We start from the raw sequence: 21750 nt of genomic DNA, 5'->3' as shown, positions 1-21750 counted from the left end.
CGGCGGACAGGTACAATGATGGATGAAATTGACAGAACATTGATCGAGGAGGTGGGCGAACCACCATGGGAAGCAAAGAGAAGCTGATGTTTTTGGCGTTAATCCTTCATCATAGTTCCTCTTTTGCTACAACGAAGGGTTAATGCCCAAGACGGTCAGCAAACCTCAATCAATGTCCTGTTGATTTCATGCATTATTAATATTATCCTGGATCATTCCTTGGCCACTCAATCATGTATAAATATGTAAAGTTTCAGCTCTAATGTAATCAATTATCCAATCGATTAAGAACTGCACATATCAAAATACAACATTTATGCTCCTTTGGCCAAACTATTTTATCCTGTTGGTGGTAAAAGCCTTATTTAAACAACAATTGAGAAAAGAAGCAAATAAAGTTCAAACAAGAAACAAATATAAAAGCAACAAAGCCTTTACAATGTTTATCATACCGTGCAATTATTGTGCAGATTAGAAAAAGGATCTAAACAACAAAAATGATGCTTCAACACAAAAATGTTCACGTGCGGTTTGGAACATATAACACATAAAATACACTGATGGACATCACAAGAAGGGAATGAGATGATGAGAAGGAAAACTCCCGAGGAGGAGAATTCACAAAGAACTCAAGACATGAACTCATATCTTGCAGTTGTTATCGGTCTCAAAGGCTCAGCATTTCAGATGTGTCCCAAAGCACCCAATATCAAAAACATAATAAATACTGTGAACAAACAGTAAAAACAAGGAATAAGAAGAAGACTTCCCTGGATATCAACCATGGAGAACGTAAATAATTTTGGAAATTTGGATATTAAACTAGAATTAAAAGCCAGAGAAGTCCGATACGAGTTAGACAAAACAGACAATGCTGTGAGCACAGGAAGCACTCAGTACAAAGACCCATAATCTGACGTTCCTGTCCTTTGCTAAAATTTAAAGGGAGACATGAAGGTCGCATCAGCCTTGACTCCAAACTGGCTCAAAAAACTGCTAAAGGAGGAAGAATGGCCGTCTGCAGCAGTCTAGATAAATATTTTAACAAATGCAAAAAGGCTTATCGTTCCAGAATAATATTTACTCAACTTTAGAGAACTGCTCATTTTTTTTTCTCCAAAGAGAGAGGGAGAGAGAGAATGAAAAAGAGAAAATTAGAGAAAGAGAGAGTGAAAGAGAAATTAGAGAGTGGGGGGGGAGGAGAGAGAATGAGGATAGAATTAGAGGGAGAGAAAGAGGGAAAGAGGGAAAGAGGGAAAGAGGGAAAGAGGGAAAGAGGGAAAGAGGGAAAGAGGGAAAGAGGGAAAGAGGGAAAGAGGGAAAGAGGGAAAGAGGGAAAGAGGGAAAGAGGGAAAGAGGGAAAGAGGGAAAGAGGGAAAGAGGGAAAGAGGGAAAGAGGGAAAGAGGGAAAGAGGGAAAGAGGGAAAGAGGGAAAGAGGGAAAGAGGGAAAGAGGGAAAGAGGGAAAGAGGGAAAGAGGGAAAGAGGGAAAGAGGGAAAGAGGGAAAGAGGGAAAGAGGGAAAGAGGGAAAGAGGGAAAGAGGGAAAGAGGGAAAGAGGGAAAGAGGGAAAGAGGGAAAGAGGGAAAGAGGGAAAGAGGGAAAGAGGGAAAGAGGGAAAGAGGGAAAGAGGGAAAGAGGGAAAGAGGGAAAGAGGGAAAGAGGGAAAGAGGGAAAGAGGGAAAGAGGGAAAGAGGGAAAGAGGGAAAGAGGGAAAGAGGGAAAGAGGGAAAGAGGGAAAGAGGGAAAGAGGGAAAGAGGGAAAGAGGGAGAGAGAGAGAGGGAGAGAGAGAGAGAGAGAGAGAGAGAGAGAGAGAAAGAGAGAGAGAGAGAGAGAGAGAGAGAGAGAGAGAGAGAGAGAGAGAGAGAGAGAGAGAGAGAGAGAGAGAGAGAGAGAGAGAGAGAGAGAGAGAGAGAGAGAGAGAGAGAGAGAGAGAGAGAGAGAACATCAATGTTTTTTTTTTCTATTAATGAAAACGTACTTGTGACATGGTAAAAAAACAATAGGATGTAAAACAAGTGCTTGAAATGACATCTTACATTCATCGGCAATTTCATTTCCAATGCGTTTCCCACTTCAAAAGGAAAAAACCCAAAATCACTGAAAATTGTCAAAAGAATCAGAGTTGCAGGTGGGGAGAGGAAGTTTTCTTAGAAAACTTGTGGTACATAAAGGTTTTTTAAAAGATGGCTCAAAGTGCCTTGCCTTACATTATGCTTTAACTAAAGTACTAACTTAATGGGTTATTAAAGATTTACTATAATGGGAAAATGTTCTTTGAAACTCATAATTTTTAAATTATTGTCGGTGCCTGATGGCTGGAAAAATGCTTTTGAACGGATATTGTGTGACGTCATAAAAGGTATACATTTGTTCACGTTGCTTGGTAAACTAATGAAGGTATTTTTTTGTACACAAAAACGTGGGCTCATCAGAGAGTGAAGTGACAGAGGGTAAAAGAAAACATGCTTACAATTGGGTGGTGAGACAGCACATGAGTGCAACAAGGGCATGAACGACAAGAGGGGAGATGAAAGAGAAAAACATAGCAACCTGTCAGTCGATGCGGAATGTTTGGACAGGGTTAATGGGGGGTAGGAAATATCACGAGTGGAGACGGAGGATGACCTGACATGATGGTGGTCTCCTGCAAACGTGAAGCTGTGGAGGAAACATTGGGATTGAACAGACTGAGGAAGGAGGTGCCACAAACAGGAGAAAAGAGGAACAAAGGAGTGGAGGTGAGCAGTAAGCCGAATATTTGGTGTTTCACTCAGGTGAGGTGTAACAATGGTCATTGTGTGACCTGTGGATGAAAAAATAAGCATATGAAAGTCGTTAACATCAAGTCCTTCAAGGTGGGAAATTTATTTTGCAAAATATCCTCCATTTAATTGTGAACAGGAGTGGTGGAAAGTTACAATCATCATAATTCTTGATTCACCATGTGGAAATGATTAGACACTGGTTTGAAAATTTCACAGTCTCACCCTGTCGCTCCAGGTGAATCGTCAAATGAACCCACCTATTTTTGTCCTTGGTCATCCTCTGGAAGAGGTTCGGCCTCTTGAACTTCTCGGCCTCACCATCAGCCATGACCCTTCCTGAGTCGACTCCTTCACAAAGCTGGCTTCCAAAGCTCGAAAAAGACTGGGCATCCAAGTCTTTCCTTGGAACATCGCAGCTGCTTACAGTGTACAAGGCCTTTGTCCAGAGCTCAATGTAGCACTGCTCTCCACTATGGGTTGGCACCCCAGCATCACATCCCTCTCTCATTGATTATATGGAATCTAAAAGTCTCAAAAATATTGGAATCTCCCGTGATGAGGCTGAAGCCCAAGGTCTGTTGCTTTCACTTTGCAGGCAGGTTCATGGTCTCTGTTTTCTATCATCTATTCTATGATACTGCTCCTGTTCTCTCAGTTCTCCAACACTCCCCATCAACTCCAGAATGCACATGTTCTTCCAGTAACCCCTTCCTGGTTAAACTTCCAAACTCCAGGCTGAATACATAATACCTCAACTCTTTTATTCCTCACTTATCTCAGATTTGGAACCACCTTCCTGAGGCTGCTAACTCTTCTCTCCAGGGCTTCAAGAATGGAGTGTTCCACCAACTCTTGTCTTCCCCAATTCTGACCCATGATCTTTATTACCCCCATTAACCTTTCCTAATCCAATCATTTTACTTCCTTGTTTCAACGTATCCTCCCCTACTCCATCTCCTGTTTTCCTTTTCGTTCATTCCCTTGATGATTGTACCATTCTCAGTTCTACTTTGCTCTTGCATGAGTCTCACTCCTGTAAACAAACAAAAAGAAAAACTTTTGCTTTCTCTTTTTCATAACTTATAAGCAACAACATTGGACCTACCACATCATGTAACTTCCCTTCCAGCATTTGCTTTGGATTAAAATAAAACTCAAGCCAGTTTCTGGCATTATTTATTAACAGTATGCTGTGCTTTGCCAATGCTATGATTATAGAAAATTATGATTACTCTTTAATTATTGTGACCCAATTAAATTGCAGGATGGATGCAAATCTCCTGTGCACAAAGAAATGAAGTATCCCTCATTGCAAGTACACCAGATATTCAATGTGGTGAATGTTCAACATCAAAGTAAAAATCAGATGTTACACTATTTCACCACAGTAACCACACCCACTTCTTGCACTGATCATGCAAGATCCAAAGGAATATGTATTAGCTCAGAGTTCCATGCAAAGCCAAACTAAATGTCAGGTTCATTGAAACTTAGGGCCGTCAGAATGGTTCCTGTAATGCAAATGCACCCCTCAGGTCACACTGTCTGGAGTGCGTCAATGGCCTGTCAGCGTGAGACCCTGCCAGGCAACATTTCCTCCTGTACCCCATACGGTCCTCCACACCCTCCCCCTCACCTCGCAGCCCGCTGCCCAAACCCAACACTGCCGTCCACACACTACTCAATCTCCCATGCTTTTCGTATTCAATTCAACTACAGAGCTGGAAAGTTTAGAAATCACCACAAAGCTATAAATGCAACAAAATATCAACGACAAAGTATCGCTTTGACAATCATCGCTACGATCATCTTTGGAAGAGCAAAATCACACCACTTCACAAAAATGCATGAATTCAAAAAAAAAATTAACTGGAAGGAAACCATTTGGTTTCTTACTGAAATTTTATTCTTTTTCGTTCATCGCAGTTTGAATTGTTACTCGATTTTTTTTTTTAAGTTTCATTTCATGATGGGAATATAATTTGATGTTCATTAATCTAGCTGTGGCCATTTAAACAATTGGAAATACCAAAATAAATGGCTTTGAAAAGATAAAGAGGGAAAATAAAAGTCCGAACCATAACCCAACCCAACCCGAACCCGATTGATCAACTTTATTTTGTTTCTAAACAAAGGATAGTTTCTTCATTTCGGAGAAGCCACAAGACAGTCAACATTATGCCTAAAATATCCAATCCATGTAATCCACGGGCTGGCAGGATGGTCATGATGAGGTACGCATACTCGCGTATGTGGCGTCTCACCTGGGTTCAAATCTCGGCCCAGCTATAAACTGTCATCCTGGTGTTTCGCAGGCAGGTTGATTCATCAACGTCTGTGCCATCCGTCTGATGGATGTTAAACTGCGAATCCTGACAGCTCGCATTAGTTGGTGGACGTTAAAGAACCCACGGTGTCCTTAGAGAAGAGTAGGTGAGCTATCGCCGGCACCCTGAACAAATAACAAATTCCTGCCCTAACCGAGAGAGGGTGTTGCATCAGAGGCACAGTCGATGCTGCTCGCACCCTCAGCCAATGATGCTACTCGCAGACTTGTGCTGCTTAAGAAAGACGAAGAAGATGATGTAATTGACAATGTTTAATTTATAAGCATTTCCCCATTACCTTCGAAAATTCATTGACATGAGCATTTGACTTTCTTACACTCCTTGGTCCAAAATTGGTGACATTTAATGACCATGCACCCAATATTGACTCACGAAAGAAAGGTAAAAGCCCATCAATACCTTATCACCTGCTTTCAAAGGCATGTGCTCTGCTTCATAGTCTCGTTTTGTTTGCAAGATCTTTTTCACAAGTCCACCTGCAGAAACAATGAGTGAACAGGTAAATGAGCTAACTCGTTGAGCCAGAGGACATTTAATCAAATTCTCCCAAATAATCAGTATATACTTGTATCCGCACACGTTTTCAGTGTCTTCGTTCGGTGCAACACGACGCTAACTTTGTCGGTAAATCATTAGAGGCAAAATACATCAGCACCTGATGTCAGAACTTCTGTTGCTGCCGCAGGATCCTATTTAGCTCGTGTTGGTAAAACTCGGCATGCAGAATAAAGAATTCTCTCTACGACATCAAAGCCCATCCACTTGGAACCTGAGCTGTTTTGTGCTGACACCTTTACTCCAACTAATGCTGTGACGTCCATCATCCTTCAGAGAGGCAAGCTGCAGCCTCTTCCCTCTCTTCAGACCTTGGAAAAAAAAATCACAAGCTGGACAAACACTTGGAATATGCGTTTCAATCCTGACAAATCTCACACTTTCACAATGTCACTCTCTGAAAGGAACGTTTAGAACCTCCCCCCCCCCCCCAATCGACTTTCTCAACAATCCTCTGGAAGAAATCCTTTCATTCAAGCTTCTGGATCTCATGACCTGCCATGATCTTTCCTGAGAAAGCCACATTTCCAACCTGGCGTCCAAAGCCAGTCGCCGACTGGGAATCCTCTGTCATGTGAAGTCCTTCCTTGGCCCACCTGAGCCTCCTGACCACATACAAAGCTTTCATCCACAGCCTGATGGAATACTGCTCTCCCCTCTGGGCTGGTGCTCCTGCCTCTCATCTTTCTCAGCTTCACGCTGTGGAAACCAAGGCATTTAGGATCATTGGAATCTTCCGTGATGAGGCTAAGTCCTTGGGCCTCTTACTCTCTCACCGCAGGCAGGTCGGTGGTCTTTCTGTCTTCTACCATCTCCTCTCTGGTCTCGCCCCCCCCCCTGCTCTGTCTGCAATATGTCCCCACTATATTTCCGCAGGGCGCTCGAGATCCACCAACAACCCCCTTCTTGTAAAACTACCAACATCATGAATTACTGATCACCTTCACTCTTTCATTCCTCCTTTTTCCCACCTTTGGAATAAACTCCCACACTCTCTTCAATCCCATTCTTCCCTCCAGGCCTTCAAAACCGCTGTTCACCACCACCTCTAATCTTCCCCCATCCAAAACCTCGATCTTTTCTACCCCCATTAATCCACCCCAAACCCAGCTCCTTCAAATTCCCTGCTTTCCTTCCTGAAAGTCCCTGTAATGTCCATCTTCTATTCCCCATGTTCCCAACCCCATCCCTCTCCCTTCCACAGATCCCATAATGTCTCTGTTCCCCACTGTTTTGTCCTTCCCACTCCTGCCCCTTGTCTCATGCTCCCTTTGCTGTGTGTTGTGTGTTTGCTCTCATACGAGCCTCGACAAGGTATACAAAAAATAATAATAAAAATTACCCCCGTGTGGGGGTGACGGTCATCTCTATAATACCACAAGTTCTCAATGTTTAGTCTAGGTAACCGCAAAACAGTCCAAACTAACCATTTAGATTGAAGTAGTTCAAAGAGATACACTAGGATAATAATACTAATGACATAATTAATAAATATGTATTATTCATTTAGTACCCGGATTAACACATCAGAATCAGCAGTAAGTGCAATACGTGGTTTTCCGGTCTGTCCACTCTCTGGGGACATTTCACTTCCGGTTGTAGAAAAAAAACGAAAAAGTAGGCTTAGCTCTCGGAGATTATGATAATCCTGTAGATTATTCTTCACTGATTATAATGCAACTTTCAGAATAAAAATTGGTCAAGTATTTATAGAGATATTGAGGTTTGAAAAATCGTTAGAGCTAGCAAATTCATTAATTATTAATTCCACAGAAGTTTCGTGACACTGCACAAAGTAACATGTCAGGTATGAAAAAACATTTTGTATGCCAGATTCATTAATTATTAATTCATTAATTATGGAATGTACTCATTGATATATTAATCAGAAAGCCCAAAGCATGTAGCATAATTTATCACTTATCCCCTCATCCGGGATCCGTGGCCTCGCCCCACAGCCTGCAGCCCTATGTCCGCCGGTGATTATGTTAGATATTGGCACGATCGAGAGGAGCCTGCGAATCATCCCTGCTGATGCACTGAATTGATGCAATCGTTTGGCCAGAATATTCGTTGTCAAGATGTTGCGTGATTAAATCACCAATACAGTCACTCGAATTTATACCGCTGACATACTTCTTAACAATCACCTTCTACCCAGAAACCACAGTCAATCTAAACCACGCTGGCCACTGCTCAGACGCCATGACCGGACTACTGCGCAGTTCTACTGTGCAGTTTGGTTAAAGATGACTCGGCATTTTGGCGCGCGCGCACGAAATTATATTTTGAAAATAAATGCCGATGTTTACATTTCGGGTTTTTGAAACTTTTGCACCTTCGGCGGAAAATGTATAAATATAAAAGGCTAAAAATGTTTTATATTTATATTTAATTTCTCCTTCCTTCCTTCTCTGCGAATCGCATCAGTGTTTTTGGCCATCTTCCAGATCACGTGACGATCAAACGGGAAGGAAATTAAAAAATCGGTCCAGTTAGATACAAGATAATATTTTTTACTATCATAATCAATAAACAGTTGCCGAATGTCTTGTAAAATGGCAGACTAGATAGGTTTTGAAAATGGCGATTTTTATAACTTGCGTGACCTCGTCCCTGACCTTGAATCCAGACAAAGTTATATCGTTATGCAACACTCATCGACCTCTACCCACATACTAAGTTTCATCAAGATCGGAAAGAAAAATTGTTGACGGACGTACGGACGGACATTTGGTCCGGCTTTATTAGGTCATCTCGGTAGAGATGACCGAATAAAGGCATTTTGGTCATCTGAGAAACTTTACAAAAAGAACAATCTTCAAGAGACAGCAGAACTTACTTGAAGGTAACTTCAAGTGTGTGGATGAGTGATGGTATCTGGTGTTGGTGTAGTGCAGGCATGATGGGCCAAATGCCCTCCTCCTGCACCAAAGCTCCTTGCATATCCTTGTGTATACCCGTTGACAATGTTCTACTACCACTACCTCTTTTACACCGATATAAAGCATATTTACACCAGAATAAAGCACTATTTTTACACCTCTTTTTACACATGCACACCAGAATAAAGTACTATTATTACGACTACTACCTCTTTAATAACCCTAATTAATCTCACCTTTTGTGGGGTCGGCCAGAGAAAGTTATCCACACAAGTCTTTCACGAACTGGCTGGCCAGGCTATGCCAAGAGACACTTTAGTATTGTGATTGCCAATTGCACATGGTTCAATCTCAACTTTAGCATTGAGTCAAAACAAAAAAGTGTCAATTGGAGCAGTCCCTTGTAGGATCTGCAAAGTAGCCATGATGAAATATATATATATATATATATATATATATATATATATATATATATATATACATATATATATATTTTTTAAGTCCCAATGTGTTATCTATAATATAATGTAAACCATAGTGTCCATGCATGCGTTTGTCTGTCTCACGTTTACAGTGGGGAGAACAAGTATTTGATACACTGCCGATTTTGCAGGTTTTCCCACTTAAAAAGCAGGAAGAGGTCTGTAGTTTTTATCATAGGTACACTTCAACTGTGAAAGACGGAATCTAAAACAAGAATCCTGAAAATCACATTGTATAATTTTTAAATAATTAATTTGCATTTTATTGCATGAAATAAGTATTTGATACATCAGAAAAACTGAACTTAATATTTGGTACAGAAACCTTTGTTTGCAATTACAGAGATCAGACGTTTCCTGTAGTTCTCAACCAGGTTTGCACAGACTGCAGCAGGGATTTTGGCCCACTCCTCCATACAGATCTTCTCCAGATCCTTCAGGTTTCGGGGCTGTCGCTGGGCAACACAGACTTTCAGCTCCCTCCAAAGATTTCCATTGGGTTCAGGTCTGGAGACTGGCTAGGCCACTCCAGGACCTTGAGATGCTTCTTCTGGAGCCACTTCTTAGTTGCCCTGGCCGTGTGTTTCGGGTCGTTGTCATGCTGGAAGACCCAGCCACACCCCATCTTCATTGCTCTTGTTGAGGGAAGGAGGTTGTTTGCCAAGATCTCGCGATACATGGCCCCATCCATCCTCCCCTCAATACGGTGCAGTCGTCCTGTCCCCTTTGCAGAAAAGCATCCCCAAAGAATGATGTTTCCACCTCCATGCTTCACGGTTGGGATGGTGTTCTTGGGGTTGTACTCATCCTTCTTCTTCCTCCAAACATGGCGAGTGGAGTTTAAACCAAAAAGCTCTATTTTGGTCTCATCAGACCACATGACCTTCTCCCATTCCTCCTCTGGATCATCCAGATGGTCATTGGCAAACTTCAGACTGGCCTGGACATGCGCTGGCTTGAGCAGAGGGACCTTGCGTGCGCTGCAGGATTTTAATCCATGACGGCGCAGTGTGTTACTTATGGTTTTCTTTGATACTGTGGTCCCAGCTCTCTTCAGGTCATTGACCAGGTCCTGCCGTGTAGTTCTGGGCTGATCCCTCACCTTTCTCATGATCATTGAGGCTCCACAAGGTGAGATCTTGCATGGAGCCCCAGACCGAGGGAGATTGACTGTTATCTTGAACTTCTTCCATTTTCTAATAATTGCGCCAACAGTAGTTGCCTTCTCACCAAGCTGCTTGCCTATTGTCCTGTAGCCCATTCCAGCATTGTGCAAGTCTACAATTTTGTCCCTGATGTCCTTAGACAGCTCTCTGGTCTTGCCCATTGTGGAGAGGTTGGAGTCTGATTGATTGAGTGTGGACAGCTGTCTTTTCTGCAGATAACGAGTTCAAACAGGTGCAGTTAATACAGGTAATAAGTGGAGAATGGGAGGGCTTATTAAAGACAAAACTAACAGGTCTGTGAGAGCCGGAATTCTTACTGGTTGGTCGGTGATCAAATACTTATTTCATGCAATAAAATGAAAATTAATTATTTATAAATCATTCAATGTGATTTTCAGGATTTTTGTTTTAGATTCCGTCTTTCACAGTTGAAGTGTACCTCTGATAAAAATTACAGACCTCTACATGCTTTGGAAGTGGGAAAACCTGCAAAATCGGCAGTGTATCAAATACTTGTTCTCCCCACTGTATGGCGGCCACTTTCCACTCTGCGTTTGAAAATATGTGCAAGCAGGCAAGGCTCAACATTCGCTTTTGAAATGATGGAACATGCATGAATAATGTTGATGCCAAAATGTTTTTCACAAGCAGGATATTCTGCACTCTTTTAAGACAAATCCAAACTCCACCGCCCGATGTTGCATCACCATTTTGTGATGGATGGTATAATTAGCTCAGACCTTTGCCTTGAATAAAACCAAGAGTGCAGCACAATTAACCTTTTTAAAGTCCATGAAAAAATTTAAATTGATAGATTAACTTGAACTTTCCCGGCGCTGGTGACTGGTACTTTTGCTAGAATATATTGTTGCGAATTCGCGCCCGCCGGCGTGCGGACGGCCACGTAACTCGAATCGCGGCACGTCGCCCACCGGACAGACAATTCAGTCGTGACCCTCTTGGAACAACGCCGGGAGCCAGTCACGGGTGGGGGTTTAACCTCACCACGATCGTGCCATTTGCCCACCCGTGCAGGATAGGGTTGCTCGCCAAATTCGATCTACCTAAGAACCTGCGCGAATGGTTGACCAGGCTATCGTACCACGCCACAGGCAGACTCCGGACACGAACCGCTTAAGCGGTCCGTTCTGTGCTACAGTGATAACCGAGCGGAGTTATCGTCGGCCTTGATGGTTCCGATTAATTACCGGGATGTTACACCCACTACGAACCCCTTACGTGATGCAAGATGGAGGGTCAATAAAAAGGAAAAGAGACGAAGCAGAGCGGGAACAGTCAACAAGCAAGCATTTTATTCACACACACACAGACAAGCACGTATATACAGCCATACAGTCAAAAATGCACATATAACAGTGAAAACAGTCATGCAACAAAAGCAAATGCAGAGCTACAACCGACTACGACCGACACACGGCAGCACTTACGCAGTTCTACTTCACAGACGGCGCCAACACACACATTTATACAAAAAGCAAAGGAAGGAAAAGAAAGAAAGAAGTCGCGACTTCGCTTTTATGGCTGGTGAGTCCCTCTCCCACAACCGCCAGCATGGTCGCACCTTGCCCCGACCTCTCTCGCGGCCGGCGAACCCTCTCTGGCACTCCCCGTCCGGACGCGCAGGTCCACCTCACAACGGGCGCTGCCGCGTCTCCCATCCGTGCCTTCGTGACAGGGCCGCTCGCCAAGCCGCGGGCGCAGGACCTCTTCCCGAAGACCAACTCTCCACAAAAACCAACCGAAGACCAACCAGACCACCAGCCAAGACGAAGAGGAAGAGGCGGAAGAGGAAGCGGCCCAAGAGGAAGAGGCTCCCGAGGAAGAGGCGACTGCGCGCCCGCCCGTGTCCGTCTTTTATAGCACGGGGGTCCGCCCTTCGCCCCGCCCCGTTCTCGGCTCCACCTTCCTTCGAGAGGGTTCCCGAAAAGGGCGTTCCCTCACGCTTTCCCTCCACCCCGCCCCGTGCGGGGGCCGGGGAGTCAGTTTTTGGCTCTGGGCCAGAGAGTTATTCCCCCAAAATGAGAACCCTCCTTCACATGACCTCTGACCTTTGACCTGCATCGCCCCTCTTCCACTCCAAAGCGCGGGGAAGTCAAACGGAAGAAACAGGCGGGGAAACCTGTGCATCCTCGCAGTTCCCTCCTTGGCGCCTTTGTTTGCCGTTCGGAAGCGGACGCAGTGGCGAAGATGTAGTAGCGTAGATGGTGGAGGTGGCGTGGTTGCAGTGTGGTTGGCGCTGTGATGGGGATGGCGTGGTTGTTGAAATGTTGTGTGTTTGAAATAAAAGATAGAACAGAAAAATGGCTAACTGGAGGATCGCAGCCCGAATGGATCACATAAATTCCCTCTTGACAACGGGTTTGGGCTAACTACACATGTACCTATGAAGATATCTCACCTGAGGGCCCTTTTTGGTGTAATGCGAATTTCCACAGCCGTAACAATATATTAATCTGTAAATTTCACAAGTCCCTCATAGGTAAGTCTCGAATGAATAAATAAATAGATAAACTAAAGAAAACTAGATATTGGACAAATTAGAGCATAATGTAAATGGTAATCAAAACTGAAAATAAATTATCAATATTTATCTTAGAATTTGCCAAACATGATGAAATGAGGAATAGAAAACCATTACCATGTTCTTCTCCCTCAACTAGAGTTGATGTAGAATCAGTCTGGAAAACAGAAAGGAACAAAGTATTGGATTTGCCCATGCATGCCAATCGTGAAAAAACAATGATGTAGTACACCAGAATAAAGCACTGAAGCTGTGGCCCACAACCTTTTTAAGTTGCCACCTTACCCTAAACCCCCTGAATTTGTCATCTGTGTTGAAATTACAAAGAATTCCGACTCTTCCCTCGATTTATCTGATCTGAAAACACAATAATGATACAAATAAACACATCAGGAATTTTCCTTTACTCGAGAGAATTTCCTTAGTTTGACCTTTAACTTCTTCTTCTTCCGGCCCCCACCTTCCCAGACCTTCACAGGTTTGAAAACCAGATAAGATACATACAGAGGTTGTGGTAGAAATGTTTAATTTTATCTACAGCACCTGATGCATACATGGCATAAACTTATAATGCAATGGTAAACAGTAATGCTTCTTTTTTTGATGAATGAACACAAACAGGATTATCATGATCTCCAAAGCAAGATATGCCCAAAGTCACAGTGCCACCCGAAGGTCAACAACCGAAGTGCAATTTTTGGCATAATTTAACAATCCATGTGTTTTGTGCAAGGTACCATCACTTTATCACAGTGTGTTATCAGCATTAGTGCAGTTTCCAATTTCATCTTGACCCCCGGTATTCCAACCATGAGATTAATGGAGGTAGCTCAAAGGTAGCATTTACCTTTGAGCTGTCGAGCCTGAGTTTGATTTCCAACCTAAACGAGTGTTTTACAGGCAGAGTGCATCTATGAGTGCACCATCAGTCAGGTATGATGTTAACCTGAGGTCCTGTGTGCAAGATTTGCTGCTGATGGTGGACATTAAAGATCTCATGGTGTCTTTTGCAAAGAGCAGGTCGGTGCCCTGGCTGAGTTTCAAATTCGTGCCCAAACTACTATCACTGGGAAGGCAATGGCTAACCAATCGGAGTATTCCTTGCCATGAGATGCTTTGACAAGCCCTGGAAAAGGTCTGAAATCATTCCTACATTCATTCATTCCAGCTATGGCAAAAGAGAATGCATACTCGAACGTGTAGCCAAGTAATTTGCGTGAAGGAGCCAATTAAACTGCAGAGTCGGTTAATCTGAACAAACTTCTGGCATGCCACATGGAAACTTCTAAACCAAGCTGTCTATTGTAGCATTGCTACTGCACAAAGTCAGCTTCACACCAGGAAGAGGTAAGCTGCACTCGGGGTTTTGCAAATTGCCAAGACATTCCCCTGAGGTTGGCAAGGCACAGGCCCCAACGCCTGATACAAAAAGAAACCCTGTGGTGAAGTGGAAGAATATACTATGCCCAGAAACTTTGAGCTGTAAAATATTCTCTGCTTCCGGCACCTTGCCAGCATCGAGCTGCAGAAAAATCTTACTTTTTAGCAGCCATTTCTGTTGCCAGCTGAATGTGCTTGCAGATGACAGCTTAATGTGAGCGATTAAACAAAACATGTTGCACAAGAAAGCTCATTAGAAAGCGTTTAACCGATGAGATATACAGCATCACTCACATGCTGCTTATCTGGCGGGACGGCATCCAGTTGCGGAGGGAGCTCGGTGACCAGGAATCCATCTTCATCCTCATCCACGTTCCCTCCTTCCTCAATCACATTGGTCACCACTTTTCCACCACCAGTCCTGGATGAAATACAAGGTCGGTTGAGAAAAATCAAACTTAGAAATACAGGTCAGGAGGTCACGTCATTTAATTCAAGAGCACCATGTTGAGGGTACTGGGCCCAATTGACTAACAAAATGTTTACATGAGGAAATCAATGAAATCTCCAACACAAAATGGTGGCTTTCAAAATATTTTGTTTTTTAAAGAATCTCAAAATGAAAAAAATAATAAAACCTCTTACATCCTGAAGGGATGGAAAAAGGTAAAGATCTATGTTGTAATACAATTCATTGACCCCTGGAGGGCCCACTTTGAAATGTATGCAATGACTGGAGTTTTATAGGCCTTTGCACTAAACAGAGCTCCCTGTATGAGCTCACGTCAATAACTCAAACCGTTCTATAAGAAACGCTCCTTACAGCTGTCAGATTTTGATTAGTTTGCTGAAAATAAAACAAACATGATAAATAAAGATAAATAGCAACTAACTTAAATAAATAAACTAGTTATCCTTTAATATGACCGTGAAAATCAATTTGAACCGATGAATACAGCAGCGAAGGAGATCATCTGTCATAATTTGCTGCTCACCTTTCCAGGCCCGATGCCTCGGCACTATTTGAGTGATTGGCGTGTGGTGGGGCGGTCCGAGCACTGCCGGGACGTATCATGGCTCTGGCACACGCATGAAGTTGTTAAAAGAGAGACGCTAAGGCAAAGGCCAGCCAATGCTCACAGCAAGTCTGATATCTTTATCACAATCTTGTCTTGCCAGTGAAAACGAAGTGAAACAATCCATGTCAAAATACTAGAGCATGCCTCAAATCGAGTTTGGCTTTAGGTGTTTTATAACAAACATAACATCATTTGCACTTCAAACATAATGTCAAAACATCATGTACATCCATAATTAATTATGCCTGGGGTTGGCTTAATGATTAGGATGGTGGGCTTGGGATCCTAGAGTCCTGAGTTCAAATCCTGCTTGGCTGTTGAATTTATACCAGGTGGGGTTGACTCAGTCTGTCATCCTTCTGAGGTCGGTAAAATGAGTACCAGCTTGCTGGGATGATTAAGCCATTTTAGTATCCTGTGACGGAGTGGTGACCTGTCCAGGATTGTGCCCAATAGCCCAGGAGACTGCTTTGGCAGCACCAATGCTCTGCATATAGTATGGTCCCGATGGATGGATAATTAATTACCTCAACAGCACTGAGCCAAGAGAATCACATGCACCTCTTGGGTGGAATAAAAATGGCAGGCCTTCATATAATGATCATCAGGAATGCTGTTTAAGACCATAAAAATGGCATGATACGTGACAGTCAAAGTTTTAATAGGCTCATGTTGTTATAAAGTAGATAGTTTTGTGTTCTGCCTTGCACAGTGCACCTTTTGTAATGAATAGCCCTCGCAATAAAGCCATTTACAAGTTTCCTTTGCAGTCACCGACTGACATTCCAGTCTCAATTTCATCCCCATTTCTCGATTTCAAACATCTGTAATCCATTAGCAAACTCACCGGCTCGACTTGTTTGCCTGGACATCTCCATTTATGTAGCTCTCCCCCTTATCTTCCTGTCCCTTTTCAGCATCTGCTAAATATGTGCAACCATGGGGAATAGTCAGATCTCAGAAATAATGGGAAACCTCCAAATAGTTTTTTTTTTATGAAAATAGACTTAGGGGTTAAAGGGTTAATTAGTTAATTAGTTATATCCTAATTGCATGTTCAGAATAGATGTATTGTAAACCACAAATTAGGTTTGCCAAAACATTGTTAGCAGGGCCTTGTGCCCCTCTATGCCCTTGTATTTTTCACTGTTAAATATGCTTTATTTCTCCTTTATTTATTTGATTAACAATATTTTACCTTTCTTCTCATGGGTCTCGAGACCAATGGCCAGCTGGCTCGTGTGCCATGCTCAATCTAACAAATTGATGGTGTAGTCAAGCTGATCAGCCAATGAGCATGCCTGATTATATCATGCAGGGGATGCTTTTGAATTGAGGGACTGGGGAGAAAGTTCAGTTGAGAGCTGGGACCTTCTTGGGAGAAGTCTGTGCTGAGTCCGGGCTGAGGCCTGGGCGAGTGAGGAGCACAACCTCTCGCTGGGGTTCTTTGGATCCCTGGGACAAGGAGGAACCGATCCCAGGATCCTGAGGTCACAAGCACTGAGTTCATCCGGATGGGCCGGAGACCCGCCTTGTGGCATGTCGTGTGTATGGGGGAAATCTCAACTCACTTCTGCCATCTAATCTAGGTGAGGATGCCTTGCTCGGTTCAACCAGACCTAACCCAATCTTATTTATTTTGGCCTCCCCGTATCCTCTAACCTTGTTCTCACTTTGAGTGTCTGACTATCCCTTGAGATAATCTGTTGTCAATAAAGCAAGGTTAAGGTAGATTAGCTCAACAATTTTATTGTTAAATGTGATTTATTTTCTGATCTCGACATCCTCCTCTTCTATAATTTTCTCAAACAGGTGTTGTGGTTTTGTTTGCTCTCTTTGCTGGTTTCTATATTCAAGTTTTTATTAAGCCGATTTATCATTGCTGTGGATGGGAATCAGTTACTCGTCTGTGCACAAATAAATTGCCAGCAGGCACACAGGAGTTAGATTCTCGGCGTGTGCAAGGACATTGATGATCTTTACGTTTTCCTGAGCCACCACTTTGCGCTTTGTAGTTTAAGTTAAAGCCTCCGCTCGGCGCCTTGGGAGTTTATCCCTGGTGGTGCCCGCTAGGGAGATGGAGATTGTTACAATATCAATGGAAATACTAATAGAACAGTGCAGTGAAAGAACAGAAGTTAATAATTGCAAATGTCAATGAAAATCCCACAAAGGTAATGTGGAATCATGACTACTACCAAACCGAGGCTGTGTGGACATTATGATGCAGTCATGAGACCAGTACTTGCCTTCGTGAATAGACTGTCGTCGACGATGCCCCTTCGCAGTCGGAGGTCTTGGTATCCTGTCCTGAAGTGCAGACTCCTAAATATGTAAGACATGAAACAATATCCAATCATATTTAAAAAACAAATAAATAATAATAATCAAGTCTTAATGGTGGCTTGTAATAGGAGAAAAGAAAGTCATCTGTCATCCCTCAGACCGGCAAGCAGCAGCTTCTTCGCTCACTGCAGATCTGGATAAAATCACAAACTGGTCCAACACGTGGAACATGTCTTTCAATCCACACAAATCTCACACTCTCACTATGTCTCTTCGAAAGGACCGTTTACAAAACCCCCCCATCCACTTTCTCAACAATCCTCTGGAAGAAGTCTTTTCTTTCAAGCTTCTGGGTCTCACTATCTGCCATGACCTTTCCTGGGAAAGTCACATTTCCAACCTTGCCTCAAAAGCCAGTCGCCGACTGGGAATCCTCCGTCGTGCAAAGTCCTTCCTCGGCCCTCTTGAGCTCCTGACTACTTACAAAGCTTTTGTCCGTAGCCTGATGGAGTACTGCTCTCCCCTCTGGGCTGGTGCTCCTGCCTCCCACCTTTCTCGACTTCACGCTGTCGAAACCAGGGCTTTTAAGATCATTGGCATCTCCCGCAATGAAGCTGAGTCTTTGGGCCTCTCACTCAATCACCGCAGGTTGGTCGGTGGTCTTTCTGTCTTCTACCGACTCCTCTCCAGCCTTGCCCCCCTGCTCTCTCTGCGATTTGTCCCAACCACATTTCCACAGGGCGCTCAAGGTCCGCCAACAACCCCCTTCTGGTAAAACTACCAAAATCACGAATCACTGCTCATCTTCACTCTTTCATTCCTCTTTTTTCCCGCCTTTGGAATAAACTTCCTCACTCTATTCTTTCCCATTCTTCCCTCCAGGCTTTCAAAACAGCTGTTCACCACCACCTCTTATCTTCCCCCATCCAAATCCTCGATCTTTTCTACCCCCGATAATCCACCCATGCCCACTTCCTTCAATTCTCCTGCTTTCCTTCCTGAAAGTCCCTGTAATGTCCATCTTCTCCTCGCCATGTTCCCCGTCCCATCCCCATCCCTCTCCCTTCCACAGTTCACCTGTGTCTGTTCCCCAATGTTTTGTCCCTTCCACTCCCACCCCTCTTGTCTCATGCCTCCTTGCTGTGAGTTGTGTGTTAGCTCTCATACGAGCCTCGACCAAGGTATACAAAAAAAAAAAAAAAAAAAAAAAAAAAAAAAAAAAATATGGCATAGCCAATTTGGTGTTCATGCTTTTGTACATGTTCATGTTTAGCACACAACTCATGCTGCTGGAATCCCAGTTTGAAATCCGACATACTGTGATTTGTTCATTGTGTGTGTATATATATATATATATATATATATATATATATATATATATATATATATATATATATATATATATATATATATATATATATATATATATATATTAGGGTGGTTCAAATATATAGGGTTAAAAAAAAGTTCCGGATTCTGCTAATGGTACCCCCAAATTTTGTTCATTTGATCATACTGATAAATCATGTGAAGTTTCAGCTTCCTAAGACAATTTTAAAAGGTGGCTCATCAACAATGAAATTTTGCCATATTGCACATTATACGAGCATGTGCCTGGTATGGTTATTTAAAGCATTTTTGTGATGAAAATATAATTTCAGCAAAATCAACTAAAAGTCCTGTCAGAGAAGTAAATTTGTATTGTCATGACACTCATTTTGAATATTTTATCTATTTGCAGGAATCACAGAAGCCTTTTTCAAGTACTATGATGCACGATCTGGAACAGCCGATGATTGATTTGCCACCATGGTCAACAACCATTCTATACTGCATAAATATTCATGAAATACAATATACCGCTTGATTTCGTTTGAGAACTTGGGTTTCTGTTATACTGTAAAGAGGACAAATTACTCAATACTCATAGTCCACAATGGCTTCATGTAATTCAAACTCTGAATCCACTTCTGGGCTTGAGACGAGACTGCAAACCTATATCAAACTGATAGGTTATGTAGATGAAAAGATCTGTGGAATGAAGCTACCTACTTCACGACAAGTGTTATCTTTGTTCTTCCACAAGCATAAAAGTGAAAACATGACAGTAAGGGAAAGTGCAAGGTTTGCTGTACGAGTGGTTTCGAAGATGTGGGATATGGCTCGTATTCCTACAACTATTGAACGAAATGCTATTGAAAGACTGGAGAACTTGTTTCATAGATGGAAAAAACTTCGGAAAAATGAAAAGAGACAAACCAAAACTCAACGCGCAAACGAAATAACATTCGAAGAAGAAATTGATAAATTGTTTGATATCGCTCATGCTAATGCTATGACACTTATCCAGATTCCCGAGGACAAGGCCTTTTTGACTGATCAGAGAAATGAAAGGAATGGATATATGAGTGGACTAAATATTAAGCTGGCCAAAAAAGAAGAGAGAAAATTGAAGAGAAAGATAACAGAACAGACAAAAACTGATAAGGAGGAGAAGCAAAAGTTACAGGAAAGAACACTACCAGCTGATGTAAGTAGTGAGTCTAGTGATTATAATGATGATGAAAGCAATAAAAAAGACAGTGATGAAGAATTCAAACATAATGCTTTAAACACGCCTCCCACTGTAAAGAGCCCTCAGTCGAAGCACGTAGTGACTGTGACACCAAAGCTGGCAACTGCTCTGGACAGGACAAATATAAGTGACCGAAAAGCGATGTTTGTTCTCACTGCATCAATGGAGAGTGCTGGCCATAACATAGACCAAGTAACACTCAGCCGCTCATCTATTAGAAGAACAAGGATTGACAACAGATCCAAAGAAGCCGTGAGAATAAAGGAGCAATTTAATATCCCTGATGATCTACCTTTAACAATACACTGGGATGGAAAAATTTTGCCAGACATATCAGGGGAAGACAATGTGGACAGAACAGCAGTCTTAGTATCAGGTTGTGGTGTGGACAAGCTTCTTGGGGTACCAAAAACACATGATGGGACTGGTAAAACCGTTTCTGATGCAGTGCTGAAAACTATTCAAGACTGGAATCTTCAGCACCAAATTGCTTGTATGTGTTTCGACACAACAGCCGCAAACACAGGGAGACTATCTGGGGCTTGCCGTCTACTTGAAGACAAACTAGGGAGACGACTGTTATATGTTGCCTGCAGACATCATGTACATGAAATTATTCTTGCTGACGTATTCAAGTGTTGTATGGGCCCTTCGTCTGGGCCAGACATGGGACTCTTTCAGCGATTTAAGAAGAAATGGTCATCATTTGACAAGCAGCAATATGCAAATGTGCTTCATGACCAGCAATGTTCTAAAATTCTACAAGATCATGAATCCCTAAAGAATGACATAATTCAGTTTGCAACAGGGGTGCTTCAGTAATCTAAACAGCCTAGAAACGATTACCGTGAACTGTTGGAGCTCACTGTTATTTTTCTGGGTGGGATACCACCACGAGGTATACATATTATGGCACCAGGGGCAGTCCACAGAGCCAGATGGATGGCAAAAGCCTTATATGCCATCAAAGTCTGGATGTTCAAACGACAGTTTAAACTGACAGCAAGAGAGGAGAAGGGATTGAGAGATCGTTGCATGTTCATCTGTCTCTGTACACAAAAGCATGGACTACTTTCCCAATCGCTTCCGTTGCTCCAGCAAATGATATCAACTTACTGAAAGATATAACTAATTGCAAAAATGTGAATGGTTCTGTTTCTGAGGTTGCCAAGAAAGCTCTCTTGAGACATCTATGGTACCTGAGTGAAGAGTTAGTAGCACTCATTTTTTGATAACAACACAAATTATTCAACTAAGAGGAATATGGTGATTGCTTTGGAGAAACCAGGTTCTGCACTTTCTCCAAAACGTGTAGATATTCCATCCAGTGATATATCTGCCATCACTCTTGCTGACTTTGTTAGTGCTTCAACTCTGCGGTTTTTGAAATCCTGAAACTGCCTTATGAATTTCTAATATTAAATGATCCTGAACAATGGGGGGTCTCTGAACAGTATCAAGCTGCTAAAAAATGTGTTGACAATTTGAGAGTAGTCAATAATGTAGCAGAAAGGGGCATGAAACTAATACAAGATTTCAATGACACTATCACAAAGAATGAGGATCAGAAGCAGTATTTGCTGCAGGTGGTCTCTCAGCATCGATCACAGTTTCCCATACCAAATAAATCAGTCCTTAAGACTGTCTGAATATGTTCTATTATGTAATCTTGCTAATGACCAGTG

The 21750-nt window shown here is 42.6% G+C and overlaps 1 protein-coding gene and 1 pseudogene across 14 annotated transcripts in view; one reads left to right on the top strand and one right to left on the bottom strand.

Annotated features, from left to right (window-relative positions):
- IFT54 (intraflagellar transport 54) overlaps nucleotides 1–21750 on the bottom strand; it is a 51553-nt gene that overhangs the window by 13804 nt on the left and 15999 nt on the right. For 11 of the 14 annotated variants that reach the window (XR_015057491.1, XR_015057494.1, XR_015057493.1 and 8 more), the window contains 6 exons: nucleotides 17454–17529; nucleotides 16052–16127; nucleotides 15121–15204; nucleotides 14420–14546; nucleotides 12863–12902; nucleotides 5515–5591 (listed from right to left, as the gene is read on the bottom strand). Coding sequence is in view for 8 of the 14 variants with exons in the window: in XM_085878479.1 (XP_085734605.1) it covers nucleotides 5515–5591; nucleotides 12863–12902; nucleotides 14420–14546; nucleotides 15121–15204; nucleotides 16052–16127; nucleotides 17454–17529 (480 nt within the window). In the remaining 6 variants the exon portion in view is untranslated. Of the gene's footprint in view, nucleotides 1–2973; nucleotides 3801–5514; nucleotides 5592–11485; nucleotides 12461–12862; nucleotides 12903–14419; nucleotides 14547–15120; nucleotides 15205–16051; nucleotides 16128–17453; nucleotides 17530–21750 lie in introns of those variants that run through there. The other 3 variants (XM_085878483.1, XM_085878476.1, XM_085878481.1) reach the window with 3 other exon arrangements.
- Nucleotides 19427–21460, top strand: LOC147028242 (uncharacterized; annotated as a pseudogene).

This window comes from Eptatretus burgeri, chromosome 4 (genome assembly GCF_056783735.1).
Source record: "Eptatretus burgeri isolate ZD-2024b chromosome 4, Ebu_testis_v1, whole genome shotgun sequence".
NCBI classification, from domain to species: Eukaryota; Metazoa; Chordata; class Myxini; order Myxiniformes; family Myxinidae; genus Eptatretus; species Eptatretus burgeri.
Note: the sequence above shows the minus strand (reverse complement) of the source record. Positions and strands in the feature narration are given on the sequence as shown.